General features: G+C 42.5%; 1 protein-coding gene across 1 annotated transcript in view; it reads left to right on the top strand.

Annotated features, from left to right (window-relative positions):
* The window catches only part of ALDH1A1 (aldehyde dehydrogenase 1 family member A1), a 646,119-nt gene that overhangs the window by 328,207 nt on the left and 297,912 nt on the right, over positions 1–20,000 (top strand). The window contains exon 6 of the mRNA XM_044060830.1: positions 18,752–18,880. Coding sequence (XP_043916765.1) covers positions 18,752–18,880 — 129 coding nt within the window. The remainder of the gene's footprint in view (positions 1–18,751; positions 18,881–20,000) is intronic.

The raw sequence follows: 20,000 nt of genomic DNA, 5'->3' as shown, positions 1-20,000 counted from the left end.
GTGCCTAGTATAGTGGGGCATGTTAGAATTAGCATCCATGAGTAAGGTGATTGGGTGGAGGACAAAAGATGGGAAACTGCATTCAGTTTAGGTGCTAATGACTTAAAGCAATGAGATGTTAGCAAGCTGAAGTGTACGGCATTATTCTGCCAGCCTCCATCTGCTTGCTGCTTGAAACTGAGTAAGCCATTTAACTAGACAATGTCTTGGTGCACCTTTGAAATGGGTCACAAGTTCAGCTGGCCTACCTGTAAAACAAAAAAGAAAAACAACAGGTCTGAAACACTGTGCTCAGAATTCCAATTTGAACACTTATATTTTGAAGAAACAATGTGTTCCATGCTTATTATAATTAATACTTACAGTAGTATCACACTGTCACACTGTTTACAGTTTTACCGGATTAAGGATCCAGTATCTGTCTGCCTGGGATGACATGATCGACAGACCACGATGCTTTGCCAGAGATGGCCTGCACCTGTCGCCCTTGGGATTCTGGATACTGGTTAAGGCTCTTGCCACCTTTATAGTGCCTTTTTTAGGCAAGGTTCAAATGACAAATTCACCACTGTAATGGGTACAAGCAAGCGAAATCTGAGGGTAATGTTACTCAATGCTAGATATCTAAACCTCAAAATGCATTCACTCGAGCCACTCCTTAAAATGGAGAACATCGACATCTGTGCAGTTACAGAGATAGGCTCCATAAAGCACTCCTGCATTACCAGGCTATAATTCATACCACACCTTTCGGCCACCTAACCTGGACTGAAACATTAAAGGTGAAGGAGTGTCCATATTCATTAAGGATATCCACACCACCGGGCTAGTTGCTCAGCATAATGCATCCAAGATTATCCAAGTGCAACTAACTCTGGGCAAGACTGCAATCCAAATTGTAACTTGCTACAGATCCCCCATCATGCCCGAGGATTCCCACTCCTCATGTTTTGATAGACTGGAAAATATTAGGGTACAACCCAACACCCTAACAATGGATGATTTCAACTACCCCACCATTAACTGGGAAAACTACTTATGTCCCAACTCTTTTGCTCAACATTTTCTGGAATTTATAAATTCCAATGCCTTGGATCAACTTATCCACACCCCCACCAGGGGCAGTAATATCCTAGCTTGGTCATTACCAACATGGGTGACTGGTGTTCCACACCAGAGGTCAATTCCTCATTGGTCAGATCTGACCACAAGCTAATCAGCCCAGACATCCACATCCCACCCCCCACCTGCCATTAGAGAAACCACCGTAAAAAATTTCTCCAAAGCCAACTTCACGCTTCTTAAGACAGAAGTGGCAAGCCTCACAACACCCATGCAGATGGACAATAGAGGTACGACTGCTGAATCCTACACAAATACACTTTATAAGCACTTACACGAGTGCATGGATCGTGCTATCCCTAACAGAACCAAGATGCTATCCTCTAAAAAAAGGAAGCCGATCTGGTGGTCCCCTGCCATAAACAAACTCTACAACAGAAGAAAGAAACTGTTGCAAAAAAGAGTAATATCACATGACTGGAAGAACTCCCTGGTCAGCCTCAGTAAGAAGCTGAGATCCCTCATAAAATCCTCCAAAGCTAGTTATGAAAACAAAATTGCCACTAATTCTAAAGACAACCACAAAGCATTCTATAGTTATGTCAAGAATCTCAATGGCAACACTCAGATCTGCTCTGAGTTACAGCACAATGACACTAAATATACAGAACCAACTGATATTGCCAACATCCTGACAGATAGGTTCACTGCTAACTTTACCCCCTCACCCCCTAAAGGACCCATCTCTATACCAGAAGAATGCAAAGTTCCTGTAATCATGGCATGCACAGGTAAAAACCACACTCTCCAAAGCCAAGAAGACAGCATCCATGGGACCTAACAACATCCCAGGCTGTGATCTACATGAACTACAGAATGAACTGGCACCCCCACCTAAGCACCATGTTCAGTCATAGCCTCACCTCAGGCTTTTACCCACTGAATGGTGCACAGCAACGGTTATCCCACTCCACAAAAGGGGAGCCACAATGGACCCCAGGAACTACTGCCCCATTAGCCTAACGAGCCTGGTCTGCAAGGCCATGGAATGTATCATCATGGAACTTATAAACAAAGAAGTTGGTAATCTCCAAAATCTGGACCCCTCCCAAGTTTAGGTTTGTAAAAGGCAGATCATGTCTCCTAAACCTGATTGACTTCTTTGAAGCAGTCACCAAAACCGTAGACGAGGGTAAGGTGGTTCACACAGTCTATCTAGATCTCACTAAGGCTTCTGACACCATCCCCCACTCTGGAATTATAGATAAACTCACTAAACTAAGTATAAATCCCTATGTCACAAGATGGGTTGCCAAATGGCTCACTGACAGAACCCACACTGTGAAAGTAGCAGACTCCAAATTCAACTTCAGACCAGTGACAAGTGGAGTACCACAAGGTTCAGTCCTGGGTCCTCTTCTGTTTGGTATCTATTTTTCCGAAGTACAGACTAACACAGAAGGTCTTTGGCTAATTAAGTTCGCTGATGACTGCAAACTAGGAGCCATAACTGAAACTCCTAATGATGTGGACATCCTACAAAAGTGCCTCACTGAGACAGATACCTGGTGTCAAAGCTATGGCATCAAGCTCAATGCCAAAAAGTGCATTGTTATCCCCTTTGGTAATAAGTCTGTACCCATGAGCTATCACATAGGTGGTAGTCTACTTAACACCAAAAGTGTGATAAGAGACCTTGGGACACGACAATAGTCTCTCCTTTGATAATCACATCACCACAGTAGTCAGGAAATCCTTCTGTGAAGCACACCTCATCACAAAAGGTTTCTCATCCAGAAAAAAAGAGGTCATTGTTCCCCTCTACTCATCACTCATTAGACCCATTATAGAGTATAATGCCCCTTTTGGTATGTACCTCACAAGACATCTACAACAACTGGAAAGGCCACAGAAATACCTCACAAAGAGGATTACTGGCCTCAAACAGATGGCCTACACAGACGGTCTCAAAAACCTCCAGCTTTACTCCATCGCATATCCCCTACTCATAGGCAATCTCTGCCTAACATACAAAGCTAAGTCAAACCCAGAGCTGTTGGACATGCTCCACTTAAAGTTATCCCAATCCCTCTGAGCAGCATGCTCTAGGGACCTAAACCTTGTCACCACATTAAACAGAACATGCTGGAGGGATAGATTCCTGTCCCAGAGACTTCCCATACTCTGGAACAAACTACCTATCTATATCAAACAAAGCTCCTCATTAGCACTCTTCAAGAAAAATCTTGATGATTGGATGGGAAATAGGAAATTCACCCCGGGGATCACCTCTGTGGCTCTGCTGAACAGGGGCACAGGAAAATAATTTTCTTGGGTGGCGAAAGCCAGGGTAGCTTTTTGGCTAGGCTTGTATAGACCTTAGGGCCGATAGCCTAGTACCTACCTATGAACTCTAGTTAAAGTTCATTACATATATTATACACATTTTATATATTTATATTTATGGGTCTACTTTAAAATGTCAATCTACAGGAATGTCACCTTTCAAATCATTGAGATGACAGCACTGAAACTTCAGAATGCCAAACTCCCAGACTGTTGAAATTAACTACTGAGCTACCAATGAGTACTATATGAACAGAAGCAAATTAAACCTACCAACGAGTGGAGCTTTGCCTCCAAAAGCTCCCATGTGTGGGGCTGCACCCTCCACACCCCTCCTAACTAAATATACCAACTCTAAGATCGAACTTCAGTGGAGAACAGGGCAAAGCACACCATGGTGGTTCAGTGGTTAGTTTCTTGGAGTGAAATTGCGACATATTGGGAGTTCAGCTTTCTGAAGTTTTGCTGTCCTCGTCTCAGCCTTATGAATTTGGAGTAAGTAAAATTTCAATGTTTTAAAGTAGACCCATATAACAGCTAGGATATCTCTGTCTAGAGTGTAACCCAGTTCTATAAAAGTAGCAGCATACCTTTAAGTAAATGTACTCGCTACCACATAATCATGGAGGAAGTAATAGAAATAGGTCCAGGAGTAATTGGAGATGATACAGCATGGTTTTCTCACAGAGAAATAAGGAAATGCTGGCACTTGAGGGCTATTTGTATCACCTTGAACAGAGCAGGGGAAGCAAACATTACTGGGGCTGCAAAGAGAAGAAGTATCTTAAATGCAAAGGCAGAGTGGTGACAATGCTAGTCACAGAAGCCAAGCAACTACTGAAGTCCGTGCAACACAAGCATTGCAGTGATCCTGCTGAAGTGGAACGTTATACACTGTATAATGACATCAAAGTTAGGGGCAAATATAGTAGGGATACACCATGCCTAGTCATAGATGATGCTATGGCATCCATATCCCTCAATACAGTCCATAGCATTCCTAGAAGAACGGCTCTCCTGCAGCAAAGGGCCCACAGAAGTGGAAATATTGATGAACTATCTCACAGACTCACTTTAATAACCATTAACTGTACAGAGTACCCTTTAAAAGCAGGCTCCTTTGTATATAAACATATGGCTGATACAGCCACTGACACTGTAGTATATGCATTCATAACAGTCAATAACTTGTATGATATGAGATGGAAGGTACATTTTTCCAAAAGGATGTTACGTGCCAACAGCTGTATGGCATACTTGGAATGGTCAAATATGGTACATACAGAAAAGCTGTGCCATTACTTTTTGCGTTGATGAGTTAAAAGTCTTTTAAAGTCCTATAATTAATTCTTTGGCATTGTGTATTCTTTCTACATAGTACACACGGCTTTAAAAGTAGTGTACATTATATATTGTGTGATTTCATGGTGGCAGCTTTAAAAAGCATTAGAATTAATGTTGCTGGGGTCCAGTCTAAGGGCTGTCTGTTTCATTTCAGACAGAACGTATGGTGAAGGGTCCAAGCATTAGGACTAGCACCTTTATATAACACTGACAAGAGAATTCAGTTGTGTGTGAAATTATTAGTGGCCTTAGCTTTCCTAAAGGAATCTGAAGTTGTGGAGGCTTTTCAGCAATTGAAGGATTAATTTCCTGTAGAAGGACATGAACCGGTGAAATATTTTGTGGACTGGTATGTACATGGCATGCTAAGGAAGTTTACTTCTAGAACATCCGCATCAGTTAGGTTTCCCCATTTGTTCCCAATCTCATTTTGGAACATTTTTGACCTTAATGAACTGTTTCTGCCACTTATGCAAAATTCTGTTGAAGCATGGCACAGGAGGTTAAAATGTTTATTGGGGACTTGTGCAACTGATTTAGATGTACCCATGCATGCTTTGGCCAGGGAACAAGACAGAATTGAGGAGCTATGTGTCAGGATGGCTACCAGTTTCCCTCCTTCACCAAAAAAACAGAGTTTACTTCAAAGGCATGCTCAATTCCATACTGTGCTGAGCAAAAGGGAAGAGTACAGTGCAGTTGAATTTTAAATGGCTATTGCTAAATTGCTGAAAATGTAAATATAGTCTATGATGTTTCAGTGGGGTAAGCCTTGCGACCACAGTGTTGAATTTCCACATTATACAGTTGGGTGTTAAGTATAGTATGTTATTTTTTTTTGTGATAATGTGTCCTAGAAATAGAATAAATGGAGCCTTAACACATTTGTGCTGACTTGAAAAGGGGGCATAACACCTGTTGAACATTACCATGGATATTATAATGTGCAGTACGTATGACTTCCTGTAAATGAAATGATAACTGGACATTTTAATGGAAGATCCTGTTTGTTTCACGTACTTCATTGAATACTGTGCTCCTCCATTTATTACGGGACTTTGTAGAGTATGTGTTCGCATGGTGTGAAGCTTTACACAATGACAGGAATAGGGTAACAGGGGATGTTTTTCATCCCACATTGCTGCAGTCCTAACACTTGGGTAGTCCGCTGTCCCAGTCGGCCCGAATACCAAAGTATAAGGCTGACGTCGGTCAAGGCGCATTAGTCTGACGTCAGGACGTCAGGGTACAAATGCGCATGCCCGACGTCATATCCTCAGTCTTTTTTGCCGCATGGTCCGATGCAGAAGCAGTATTGCGAGTGCAGGTTGGCGTTCTGAAATTTTCTGAAGTCGGAGTTTCAGACCGAATCAAAGTTGGCTAAGTACCCTGTTGGAGAATATTTTGGTTTTTTCTTGCCTCAGTATTTAACCGGATGTCAGAAAAAGTGAATAACTGTATTTCTTGTGGGAAACAGATACCTCATAGGGATTACCATACCTTGTGTATACCTTGCTTAGGGCCTGAGCACGACGTTGTTGGATGTCGCTCTTGTGCTAGATTTAACAAACGCACTATAAAGAGAAGATTAGACTGTGCCAGGCTAGTTTTGGGAAGCGTTGTAATTATAAAATGCCGCCGGATGCTCCGGCCCGCTTCTAAAAGCGCAAGGACAAAGCAGCAAAGCCTAGGTTGGAAGAACCGCCTGTCCCGGACGCCGGTTCTTTAGAGGGATCGTTGATGCCGAAGGTTCTGCCAGAAGTTTCTTTGGAGTCTCAGTGTGGTACTTTACTGTTACAAGATGTGTCCTGTCAGGAGGCAGGCCAGGCTGAGGGGGCTTCTCAGGTAGCTGTTCTTCCCTCCCTTCCTAAGGTGGTTAGGCCCTCCCCTTCTGTTCCCAAGGCTTCTTCGAGAGGCAGGCCAGGTTTAACTTCAGTGGGTGTTTCTCCTAGTTCTTCAGGGTCTCTGCCTAAGAAACATATGCTTAAAATGGCAGAAGATTTGATTACTATGATTAGAGGTTCTATGCCCTTCTGATAAGAGGCCTAGGGTGGAACCTGAGCTTGAGAGTTTTGAGCAATGTTCGGAGGCTTCTGAGTCTTCGGCTGAAGACTTACAGGAGTATCCTCCTTATTCTGATTCTGATGTAGATGATTCTACTCCTTCGGCTTCTCCTCCTGAGGATTTTTCTTTCAGAGACTCTTCATTCCATGAGGGAGCATTTTAAATGGGAAGGTCAAGATTTCTCTGATTCCAGGAAAAGGCTTAGGAATTTTGTTTTTACCCCAGCATAGGCCTTTGGCTATACCTCCTGTTCTGGATGTGGTGGAAGATGTTTTTCCAGAGGCTTCCCTGAACCCTGATTCTTTGCCTCCTGCCCCAGTTAAACCGGATAGGTATTATAGGGTGCCTGAAGCTCATAAGTATCTTTTTAAGAGTCCTAGGGCAGACCCAGAAACTGTTTCTCAGGGGCCTAAAGGTGTTAAGGCTTCTGTTGTTAAAAATCCTGTTCCTCCTGATAAAGAGGCAAGGGCTTTGGATAGATGGGGAAAGAAGGTGTATACTTCTTCCACTTTAGCCATGAGGGCTTTGAATTGCCAGTTCCACATGTTAAAATACCAAAATTATCTCCTTTCACAATTGAAGTCTAAGGTGGATGCTCTGGCGGAAGGTATTGAGTGTAAAGAGTTGCAGGATTTAGTTCATGTTTCTGAACAGGTGGGTAAGCATTCTTTGCAATGTGGTTTTGATGCTGTACAGGCCTCTTCGAGGGTGGCTGCCACTGGTTCTGTTCTTCGCAGGCACGCCTGGCTGAGGGATCGGAATTTGGCTGAGCATGTTAAAACAAGGATTTTGGATGCCCCGTTACAATCTGATGTGTTGTTTGGTTCGCCTGTGGAAGCAGTTTTAAAGAAAATGGAGGACAAGGCTAAGTCTATGCAGACTGTTAAGGATTTTTTGCAGGTTCAGCCTCCGAAGTTTAGTAGAAATTGGCCTACTAAGGGGTGGACATATTCTTCTTATGATTCCCAGTCTAGGGGTAGGTCTAGACGTGGTAGGGGCAGAGCTCAAGGTTCTTTTAGGCCTAGAACAGGGAGTTCACCTGCTCAGTCTTCTGGTGAGGGCAGGGGTCAGTCCTTTCGTAAACAGACCCAATGACCTGCCTTTTCAGCTGCCAGAGCCTTCTCGACTGGCAGCACCTTTGGGAGGAAGGCTGGCACTTTTCAAAGAAAATTGGAGTTTAATTACCCAGGACAGATGGGTATTAGATATCATTCACCACGGTTACAGGTTTTATTTCCATACCTTGCCTCCTTTCAAAGGCATGCCAGACATTCCGCCTCTACAAAGAAAAGAGGCTCACAAGCAAATTTCTCTGTTACTCCAAATAGGGGCCATTCAGCCGGTTCCTGTGCCAGAAAGGGGCCTAGGATTTTATTCTCGCCTGTTCCTAGTACCAAAAAGGGGAACACGTGGAGACCAATTTTGGATTTATCTATCCTCAACACTTATCTGGACATTCCCAAGTTCAAAATGTTGACGTTACAACAGCTTTTACCTCTGCTGGGAAAAGATCACTGGATGGTAACTTTAGATCTCAAGGAGGCTTACCTTCATGTGCCTATCAGACTAAGTTGCAGGAAGTATCTGCGTTTTCGAGCTGGGAATTCTCATTATCAGTTCTCTGCATTGCCCTTTGGCTTATCTACTGCGCCCAGAGTATTCACAAAAGTTCTGGCTCCAGTGATAGCTTACTTCAGGCTAAAAGGCATACAAATCTATCCTTACTTGGACGACTGCCTGATTCTGGCTCAAGAAAAGGAAGACCTTTTTCAACATTTGGAATATGTGATAGCAGTGCTAAGATGCCTGGGGTATTCTGTGAACGAAATAAAGTCCAGTCTAGTACCCTCTCAAGACATGTGCTTTCTGGGTGTGAGACTGAATACAGCAACCCAGATGGCCTTTTTAACCCCGGACAAACAAAAGAATCTGTCTCTTTACTTCCATCAACTATCGCTTCAGTCTGGGCTGACTGCAAGGACAGTCCTTCAAGCCTTAGGGTTCATGGCATCTTGTATTCTGGTGCTTCCCAATGCCAAACTGCATATGAGGAAGCTGCAATGGTATCTCAAAAATGTATGGACACAGCACTGCCAGGATTTGGACACTGTCATTCAAATAATACCTTGCATTCAAAAGGAATTTTTGTGGTGGGCTCAGGAATGTCACCTAAACAAGGGACTCTCTGTGACCCGGCCAGAGGTGAGTCAAATTCTAACGACAGATGCCTCAGACATAGCTTGGGGAGCTCATCTGAATGGAAAGTGGATACAAGACAAGTGGCCTGCCAGACTACAGCATCTACATATCAACATGAAGGAGATGTTAGCAGTCCAGTTTGCATTAATGGCTTTCAAGGAGTTACTTCTTCCAGGGCAGGTGTTGATTCTAACAGACAACACAACTGTCATGTGGTACATCAACAAACAAGGGGGAACACATTCTTATCCTCTATGCAGGCAAGCAATGATTTTGTGGGAGACTGCGCTCAGCTTGCAACTAAATCTTCAGGCAAGGTTTCTGCCGGAGCACAGAACTCCTTAGCAGATGTGTTAAGCAGGCAAATCATGGATCCCCACGAGTGGAAACTGGATCTTCATGTATTTCGAAATTGACAGTGTCATGGGGAACTCCAGACATAGATCTGTTCACTTCTCCACTAAACCACCAGCTGCCAAAGTTTTGCACGAAAAGGTTTCATCACACAGCTTGGAAAGTGGATGCTCTTTCTTTCAGTTGGAAAAATCTTCATGTGTATGCCTTTCCACCTCTGCCTCTCCTCCCAAAGGTACTCCTAAAGGTCAGACAAGACAAGCCAAGGATGATTTTAATAGCTCCAGATTGGCCTCGCAACACTGGTACCCATTACTGAGGAGTCTGGTAAGGAAGCCTCCATGGCCTTTACCTTTGATTCCACACCTATTGTCTCAGAGGGACGGTCATCTACTCAATGTCAAGCTTCACTCTCTTCATCTAACAGCCTGGCATATTCTGTTTTGAAACACAGCAGGTCTCAGCTTCCTCAACAAGTTTTGAATGTGATTATGGAAGCCAGAAGACCTAGTACAAGGAAAGTGTACGCAGAAAAATGGAAGAGATTTTTATTTTGGAGTGCAGCAAAGGATTTGGAGGTTTCTGAGCCTAATTTGAGTGTGGCTCTTCAATATCTTACTGAGTTATTGGACAAAGGTTTGTCTTTCTCTTCCATTAAGATTCATGCTGCAGCGATTTCAGCTCACTATGATTGTGACCCACCATTGTTTTCTCATCCTTTGTTCAAGCAATTTCTTAGAGGGGCAAAGAATATAAGACCCCCGTAGAGCCCCTACTCCTGCTTGGGACCTCAATTTTGTGTTGGAGAAACTTACTCTACAACCTTTTGAGCCTGCGGCTACTGCTGAATTGAAATACTTGTCATGGAAGACTGCTTTTTTGTTGGCCATTACTTCTGCAAGAAGGGTTTCTGAATTGCAGGCCCTTATGGCGGTTGAGCCTTTTTTGATTTTCCATAAGGATAGGGTATCATTACGTACTAATCCTTCCTTTATGCCTAAGGTGGTCTCTAGTGTGGCTTTAAACCAAACTATTCATTTGCCTACTTTTTATGCAGATCCCCAAAATAGGGGAAAAGATTTTGCACACTTTAGATGTACACAGGCAGTTGCGTTATTATTTAAGCAGGACTAAGGATTTTAGGCAGTCTCAGCAGTTGTTTGTTTCTTTTGCTTTGAGTTCTCAGGGCAAGCCTGTGTCAAAACAAACTATTTCTAAGTGGATTGGGTTTTGCATTGCATTTTGTTATTCCCATCATGGCAAGGAGGTTCCAGCTGGGATTAGGCCTCATTCCACTAGGGCTACTGCCACTTCAACAGCATTTCTAAGGGGGCTGGCAACTAAGGATATTTTGGAGGCAGCTACTTGGAGTTCAGTGCATACTTTCTCTAAGCATTACCACCTGCCTCTATTCTAAATCTAGGGCTGGTTTTGCCACGGCTATTTTGCAGGGCATGTTGACAGCTCCAGCTTCTTTATGATTTTCCAGCCTCCCTTACCTCTGCTTTGGGATTCTACCCAAGTGTTAGGACTGCAGCAATGTGGGATGAAGAACATAGTACAGTTTTGTACCTACCATAAATGTAGATGTTCGAAGATCCACATTGCTGCAGTCCAATTTACCCTCCCTCCTTCCCCTCTGTGTTTAGGGGTGGTTGTGTGGGTGGGGTTGTACTTCTGTAAATTTGTATATATTGTACATATATTTGGTACAGGAGTGTTTGGTGTTTTTTGGTTTTGGCCTTATCTTTTTAGGGTCTTCTGACATCTGGGGCAAGAAAAGACTGAGGATATGACGTCGGTCATGCGCATTTGTACCCTGACGTCCTGACGTCAGACTAATGCGCCTTGACCGAAGTCAGCCTTATACTTTGGTATTCGGGCCGACTGGGACAGCGGACTACCCAAGTGTTAGGACTGCAGCAATGTGGATCTTCGAACATCTACATTTATGGTAGGTACAAAACTGTACTTTTTGAAGGCTCCATGATTTTTGGTGTTGTCGGTAGAGTGGGAGTTGGCTTTGTGAGTGTCGGTGAAATGTACATCGGTCAAGTGAATCGCAGATGAATTGGATTGTCAGTGATAGGGTCTTGGTCTAGTGGGTGCTGGTAAAGTGGCCATTCGGGCAAGTAAAGTAGATCCATATATATAATATGTGTGTGTGTGTGTGTGTGTGTGTGTGTGTGTGTGTGTGTGTGTGTGTGTGTGCGTGTATATATATATATATATATATATATGTGTGTGTGTGTGTGTGTGTGTGTGTGTGTGTGTGTGTGTGTGTGTGTGTGTGTGTGTGTGTGTGTGTGTGTGTGTGTGTGTGTGTGTGTGTGTGTGTGTGTGTGTCTGTATGTATGTATATAATATCTATCTATATATAGAATATATATATATATATATATATATATATATATATATATATATACATATATACATGAGGCATCATTTGTGTCAAGTGTATATTCAACAGCTGTTTCTTTAACACTGTTTGGTTAGCAAGTTATATTGGGTAATGAAGACTTCTGAAGCTAGCTAGCTCCTTAGCATTCTCTTACCTGTTTCAGTATTTTAAGGTAAGCTGAGTATATATATGTATATACAGGTTCATAGGTTCATAGAAGTTTACTAGGCTAATGGCCATAGGGCCTTTATAAGCCTAGCCATATTTATCCTGAGTTGCCCCAATTGTCGGTGGTTAGATGAGTGAAGTTTGCCAAGGTAAGCGTTTGTGGTAGTTAACAACACCTACTCTGTCCAGAAGGGACATGGGAGCCACCCCAGGAGTGAATTTGGGGTCACCCATCCATTGATCTAGGTTGAATTTGAAGAGGGTCAGGGAGCAGCTCTGTTTCATGTGAATTGGAAGCTTGTTTCAGAGAAGTGGCAGTCTTTGGGAAATATATATCTATCTCTGCAACATGACCTGTTCATGTCAGAGGATAGGTTAAGATCACTGAAGCGAGTGACCCTCATGCAGTTTGATTTACAAATGTGTAACATATCCATCAGGGCCAGGTCAGAAACTGCCCTGTAAGCCAGGCACAGGTCATCCCTTAGCAACCAGTAGGAGACAGAATATATTGGCAGGGCGTTCAGTCTTTCTGCATAAGACTTGTTTTGTGTAACCTGTAATTTCTTGGTGAGAAACTTCTGTGACCTCTCCAATTGTTGCAGATGTCTGGCAAGGTACATGCAAAAGGGAGCACTATACTCACTTATTGGTCTGATGAGGGCTGAGCAAAATGGAATTATGAGTGTAATGGAATTACAATGCGATGCCTTAACTAAGATGTGCCATATAGAAAGATTTCTTTATTACTGTGGATATGTGGTGGTCAAACTTCAAGCTGCTATCAACCTGAGTACCCAGATCACGTACCACTGGGTCTACACTTAGGAAGGGCGGTCTACAATGTAATTAGCAGCAATGTCAGCTTTCCCAAAGGGAATAATAATGGATTTTTATGCATTTAGCTTTATTCCATGGCTTTTGGCACCACTCATCTGTCTGTATTAAGCCTGTCTGCAGTATATTAACATCAATGGGATACTCAACGATTGCTCCCAATTTGCAATTGTCAGTGAATTTGTTCAGCCACATGCTGTCTAATTTTGCCTTGACTTCTGAGCGATAAATTCCAAACAGTAAGGGGCCCAGCACAGAACCCTGTGGTATACCACTTTTGCTAGAGGTGAATCTGGGCATACTGGGGCAATGCAGCAATTGCCTCATGTACACAGACAACCCTCTCCTCCTACCACCCAACACTACAATCTGTGAGAGATGCACTTACATAGCCAAAATGGAAGCAAAGCTCTCTCCATCCAAGATTGTGCTAGACAGTAGAGAGGAGAAGGTTAACAGCCACACTACACCTCATGCAACACATAGCCCTTCTAAACCCACACCACCAACACCCACATATAGCAACACTAAATCCACATATGCAGAGGCCCTTAACTGTAACCTGCCCAAGCAACAAGGACCTCTAAAGCTGAAATGCAAACAAACACCAATCACAACCAAAGTGTCACATAGTTCACAACACCAGTGTGCCACCCAGCAACAGCCCTTAAGGCAAGACAATGTACCTAACACTTTTGTCATAGGTGACTCTATAGTCCGGCACACTAGTGTCCCTCTCACCAGGTTGAACAAGGAGAAAATTACAGTCAGTTGCCTGTCGGGTGCCAGGATCCGCCCCATAACGCATGCACTCAAGTCACTCCACAACAAGTACAAAAATGACTCTGTCATTGTCCATGTTAGAGTGAATGACTTGAGATGTACCTCCCTGGACTACATGAAAAGAGACATGGAAGAGCTCTTGGATCATGTGGCCCAGGCAGGTATGACCATAGCCCTGAGTAGCATGATACCACAATATAAGGACAAAATGATTGACTTCAACAATTGGCTTCTGGTGTCATTCAAAGGGGATCCAGTATCTGTCTGCCTGGGATGACATGACTGACAGACCACGATGCTTTGCCAGAGATGGTCTGCACCTGTCACCCCTGGGATTCTGGTTACTGGCTAAGGCTGTTGCCACCCCTACAGTGCCTTTTTTAGGCAAAGTTCAAAGGACAAAACCACCACTGTAACAGGTACAAGCATGCAAAATCTGAAGGTAATGCTACTCAATGTTAGAAGTCTAAACCTCAAAATGCACTCTCTCGAGGCACTCATAAAAATGGAGAACATTGATATCTGTGCAGTAACTGAGACCTGGTTCAAGGCTCCAGAGAGCACCCCTGCAATACCAGGCTACAACTCTTACCACACTTTTCAGCCACCAAACCAGGACCAAAACACTAAAGGTGGAGGAGTGTCAATATTCACCAAGGATATTCACACCACCAGGCTAGTTGCCCAACACAATGCGTCTGAAATTCTCCAGGTGCAACTAACACTAGGTAAGACTGCAATCCAAATTGTAGCTTGCTACAGATCCCCCACCATATCCCATGATTCTCACTACACCTTTCTAAACATACTGGAAAATATTAAGATAGAACCAAATGCCCTAATACTGGATGATTTTAACTACCCTGCCATTAACTGGGAAAACTACTCATGTACCAACACTTTTGCCCAACGGTTATTGGAATTCATAAATTCAAATGCCCTGGATCAACTAATCCATAGTCCCACCAAGGGCTCCAATGTCCTAGACCTGGTCATTACCAACATGGGAAATCGATGCACCACACCTATGGTCACCCCCTCGTTAGTCAGGTCTGACCATAAGCTAATCACCCTTAACATCCACATCCCACCCCACCCCCCAGTAAGGAAACCTCCATAAAAAACTTCTCCAAAGCCAACTTCATGCTACTCAAGTCAGAAGTGACAAACTTCATGACACCCATGCAGACGGGAACTGAAAGTTCAACTGCTGAATCCTACATTAAGGCACTGTATGAGCACATCCACTCATGCATGGATCGTGCCATCCCAAATAGAATCAAGATGCTCTCATCCAAAAAAGGGAAGCCAATCTGGTGGTCCCCTGCCATAAACAAACTTTTCAACAAAAGGAAGAAACTGTTGCAGAAAAGAGGAAAATCCCAGGATGCAAAAAACTCCCTTATCAGCCTCAGTAAGAAACTGAGATCCCTCACAAAATCCTCCAAAGCTAGTTACGAAAATAAAATTGCCAAAGATTCCAAAGACAACCACAAGGCATTCTATAACTATATCAAGAATCTAAATGGCAATGCTCAGATCTGCTCTGAGCTAAAACAGAATGGCATTAAATATACTGATCCCAAGGATATTGCCAATATCCTGGCAGATTGATTCAGTGCCAACTTCACCCCCCTCTCACCCGCTAAATGGCCCATCTCAATACTGGAAGATTGCCAAATTCCAGTAATAATGGCCACACAGGTAAAAAACGCACTCTCCAAAGCTAAGAATACAGCATCCATGGGACCAGATGACATCCCGGGCTGTGTACTACATGAACTACAATATGAACTGGCACCTCACCTAAGTGTCATGTTTAATCATAGCCTCACCTCAGGTTTTGTGCCCACTGAGTGGCATAGAGCTACAGTTATCCCACTCCACAAGGGGGGATCCACCTTGGATCCTGGAAACTAATGGTCCCATCAGTCTGACAAGCCTTATCGGCAAGGCCATGGAGCATATTATCATGGAACTTATAAACAAAGACATTGGCAACCTTCAAACACTGAACTCCACCCAGTTTGGGGTCGTGAAGGGACGATCTTGTCTCCTGAACCTGCTTGACTTCTTCGAATCAGTCTCCAGGGCCATGGACAAGGGTAAGGTGGTCCACACAGCCTATCTAGACCTTGCCAAGGCCTTTGACACCATCCCCCACTCTGGAATCATAGATAAACTTACTAAGCTGGGCATTATTCCCTACGTCACCCAATGGGTTGCTAACTGGCTTACTGATAGAACCCACACTGTAAAAGTAGCCGACTCCAAATCCAGCTCCAGACAAGTGACAAGTGGAGTACCTCAGGTTTCAGTCCTGGGACCGCTCTTGTTTGGCATCTACTTCTCTGAAGTACAGGTCAACACTAAGGGACTCTGGCTAACAAAGTTCGCAGATGACTGCAAACTGGGAGCCATTATTGAATCCCCAAATGATGTGGATACTCTACAAAAGGGCCTTAAAGAAACAGATGCTTTGTGCCAGAGCCATGGGCTCAAGTTCAATGCCAAGAAATGTATAGTTATCCCCTTTGGTAAAAAACATGTATCCATGAATTACCACATAGGTGGCAGTACACTAAACACCGAAAGTGTGAGAAGAGACTTAGGGACACAGGTGGACAGTGGTCTCACCTTCGATAACCACATCGCCACAACAGTCAGAAAATCCTTCTGTGTGGCACACCTCATCACTAAGGGCTTTTCATCCAGAAAAAAGGAGGTCATTGTCCCACTGTACTCATCCCTCATTAGACCCATTATAGAATACAACGTCCCGTTTGGTATGTACCTCTCAAGACATCTGCAACAACTGGAAAGGCCACAGAAATACCTCACTAAAAGAATCACAGGCCTAAAGCAGATGCCCTACGCTGACCGCCTTAAAAAACTCCAGCTATACTCTGTCACATATCGTCTACTCAGAGGCGATTTCTGCTTAACATACAAGGCCATGTCAAACCCAGAGCTGTTGGACATGTTACACTTAAAGAAATCTCAATCCCTCAGAGCCACATGCTCCAGGGATCTAAACCTTGTCATCACAACAAACAAAACATGCTGGAGTGATAGGTTCCTGACCCAGAGACTCCCCAGACTCTGGAATAGATTGCCCATACATGTCAAGCAGAGTGACTCTTTGGCCCTATTCAAAAGGAACCTTGACAATTGGATGGGAGAAAGGAAATTCACCCCGGGGATCACGTCAGTCGCCCTGCTAGACAGGGGTCCAGGGAAGTAAATAGTGTGGGAAGAAATAGCCAGGGAATTGTTATGGCTACGCTTGTATAGGCCCTAGGGCTGACAGCCTAGTACTAACCTATGAACCTATGAACCCACATTTACAGTATGTGTCCTGTTGGCGAACCAGTTGGCTATCCATCTGGTAATGTAGCAGTTAATTCTCAACTGGGAGAGTGTCTCTATAATATCTCAGTGAGGGATTGTGTCAAATGCCCTGGTTATGTTAAGATAGGTGGTATGCATTGTCTTTCCCTCATCTAGGGCCTTGGTGACTTTCTCGGAAAAGTCAACCAAGTTTAACAGGCATGATCTACCTTTAACAAATCCAAACTGGGTTGGGTCCAAAGTTTGAAGTTTACCTATGTCCTTGTTAATAAGGTCCATAATGATTCTTTCCATGGCCTTGTAGATGAGGCTTGTCAAACTTATGAGCCTATAATTTCCAGGGTCAGTTGATGAATGATTTGGATAACTGATCTAATTTCCTTTCTCTTTTAGTCCTCTGAAAGGAACATTTCAGTTGCCTATGCACATCCAGGGCATATAAGATCCCACCTTGTTCTGTGAGTTGGGATAACAGACAGGAAAATGAATGATCAGATTCGGGAACAATTTTGTCACCATCCTGGGCATGAACATGGGTCTAGTGTTACTCTATCTTTGTGGATGATGAAAAAGGGTTGTTTGCACATGAGATCCTGCATTTCTTCAGTCCTCCTGGCAGAAGGAATGGCCACTAAAAAGAGAGTTTACAGGGAAGGAACTTGAGGGGTGCAGTAACAACTGGATCAAAGACTGGTAATATTAACCTATCTAGGAGTTGGAAAAGGTTTCATGGTGGAGAATGTTATTTTTGAGTGGCATGAAATGCAGGATGCTCTTGAAGAATTGCTTTATTGCTAGGATAAAATAAAGAGAGGATGGCTTAAAACAATCCTAACTTATAAAAGTGTGACAGATATTTTAAGGATCTTGGACACTAAAGTCTGATTCAGGTTCAGACCCCTCCTCCTGCACTAAGGGGAGAATATTTTCTATGTTGATGCATATGACATACATTTAATTTGTCTTCTAGAATACCCTAAGGCAGAAAAAGTATGTCCTCTGAAAGCATGAAGCTCTGGTAACTATGAATTATGTCATCCAAGTGGCCAGCCTTAGAGGCTTCTGGTTAAGGTGTACAAGTGACCCTTGCTTTTGCTTCAAGAGGTTCACATGCTGCTGCCCAAATATTTAAAACTAAACTTTTTTTCAGAAAAATAACAAAAAAACAATGTGTCGGCCACACCGCCTTCTTGATTCGACCTTAAGACATGTATATATATATATATATATATATATATATATATATATATATGCGTGTGTGTGTGTGTGTGTGTGTGTGTGTGTGTGTGTGTGTGTGCGTGTGTGTGTGCCTGTATGTATGTATCTATCTATCTATATATAGAATATATATATATATATATATATATATATATACATATATACATGAGGCATCATTTGTGTTAAGTGTATATTCAACAGCTGTTTCTTTAACACAGTTTGGTTAACAAGTTATATTGGGTAATGAAGACTTCTGAAGCTAGCTAGCTCCTTAGCATTCTCTTACCTGCTTCAGTATTTTAAGGTAAGCTGAGTATATATATATATATATATATATATATATATATATATATATATATATATATGTGTGTGTGTGTGTGTGTGTGTGTGTGTGTGTATGTGTGTGTGTGTGTGTGTGTGTGTGTGTGTGTGTGTGTGTGTGTGTGTGTGTGTGTGTGTGTGTGTGTGTGTGTACATAATACTGGCAACATGTAAATAAAATACGAAGTTGGTTCTGCAAGTCATTTAATCATAGAATCAATATTCAGGTTGTTCTTACACATTCAGAAACATGCACATAGAAGAATAAAACAAAGGCATCTTTCTGCTCTCCTCATTTTTCAGTGGAATTTCCCCTTGCTTATGTTCGCTTGGAAGATCGCACCTTCACTTTGCTGTGGCAACACTGTTGTAATAAAGCCAGCTGAGCAGACCCCTCTTACAGCCATTTACATGGGAGCATTAATTAAAGAGGTAAGTCAAGCAGCTTTCTGACTTATAAGAAGCTAGTCTAAAATGGCCTGTTTTGATTGCATTGTTTTTGAACTGTGCTACAAAATACATTTTCTCTCCCCTAGATAATTCTTATTTCTGTATTTAATAGTGAGTACATGCCTTTATTCTTACATGGTGTGTTATTGCTAGCAATACAAATATCAACACAGTAAATATAACATTTATTGCATTCTCTTTGCTTGTACCTCATTTGTGAAATACACCTTTCAATATTATGCTTTCTTTCATTACTGCTTCAGCACAAGTTAATTTCTGTTTACTAAAATTTATATTTCTTATATACCACCTACCCATGGAATTTCCTGTTTTCTCACAGTTCTGCTATCACTTATGTGAAAGACTGGACTCTGCTCCATGCCATCACTAGGAATGTTTATCTTGTGTAATCATTACTGAAGTGTGGTTGATTTAGAGACTTTTATGTTTTATACTGGGACTTTTTAACTGGTCACCATGACTCCTGTGTGAAGGACCATAACAAGGTTAGGACCTCTGTTTTTTGTACAAAACTTGGCAAGACTTATAAATATACTGCTTTCCTAATCAATTTTGTTTCATTTTCAGTGACTACAGTAAGATGGATAAGAATCAGTGAAATTTGAATGGCCAATTTTGAAAGAATTGGGTATACATAGGTGTGTGGCGGGACCATCCACACACACAATCTCTCTGTCTCTCTCTCTCTATGTGTGTGTGTACATATATATATATATATATATATATATATATATATATATATATATATGGTAGCGTTGTCACCTCACAGCAAGACATTGTCCCGTTCGATTCTCAGCTAGACAATCTTCTGTGGTGACATGCGTGAATGGGCGTACCTTCGTTGAAGGTTGTGCATTAGGGCCGGCAACTCAGCATGTAAAAATCAACTGCCAGTCATTAGTGGACTGGAGTTCCGCTGTGGCGACCCCTAACCAGGAAAAGCCAAAAGACACAACAACAACATATATATATATATATATATATATATATATATATATATATATATATATATATATATATATGGGTTCTATACACTAGATCGAATTTTCACTAATTCGAAATAGGGCATGGAATGCTCACT

The sequence above is a fragment of the Protopterus annectens genome, chromosome 2.part0, assembly GCF_019279795.1.
Source record: "Protopterus annectens isolate FY-2018-M chromosome 2.part0, PAN1.0, whole genome shotgun sequence".
NCBI classification, from domain to species: Eukaryota; Metazoa; Chordata; order Ceratodontiformes; family Protopteridae; genus Protopterus; species Protopterus annectens.
The sequence above is the reverse complement of the archived record's forward strand: the minus strand, read 5'-3'. Positions and strand labels throughout refer to the sequence as shown.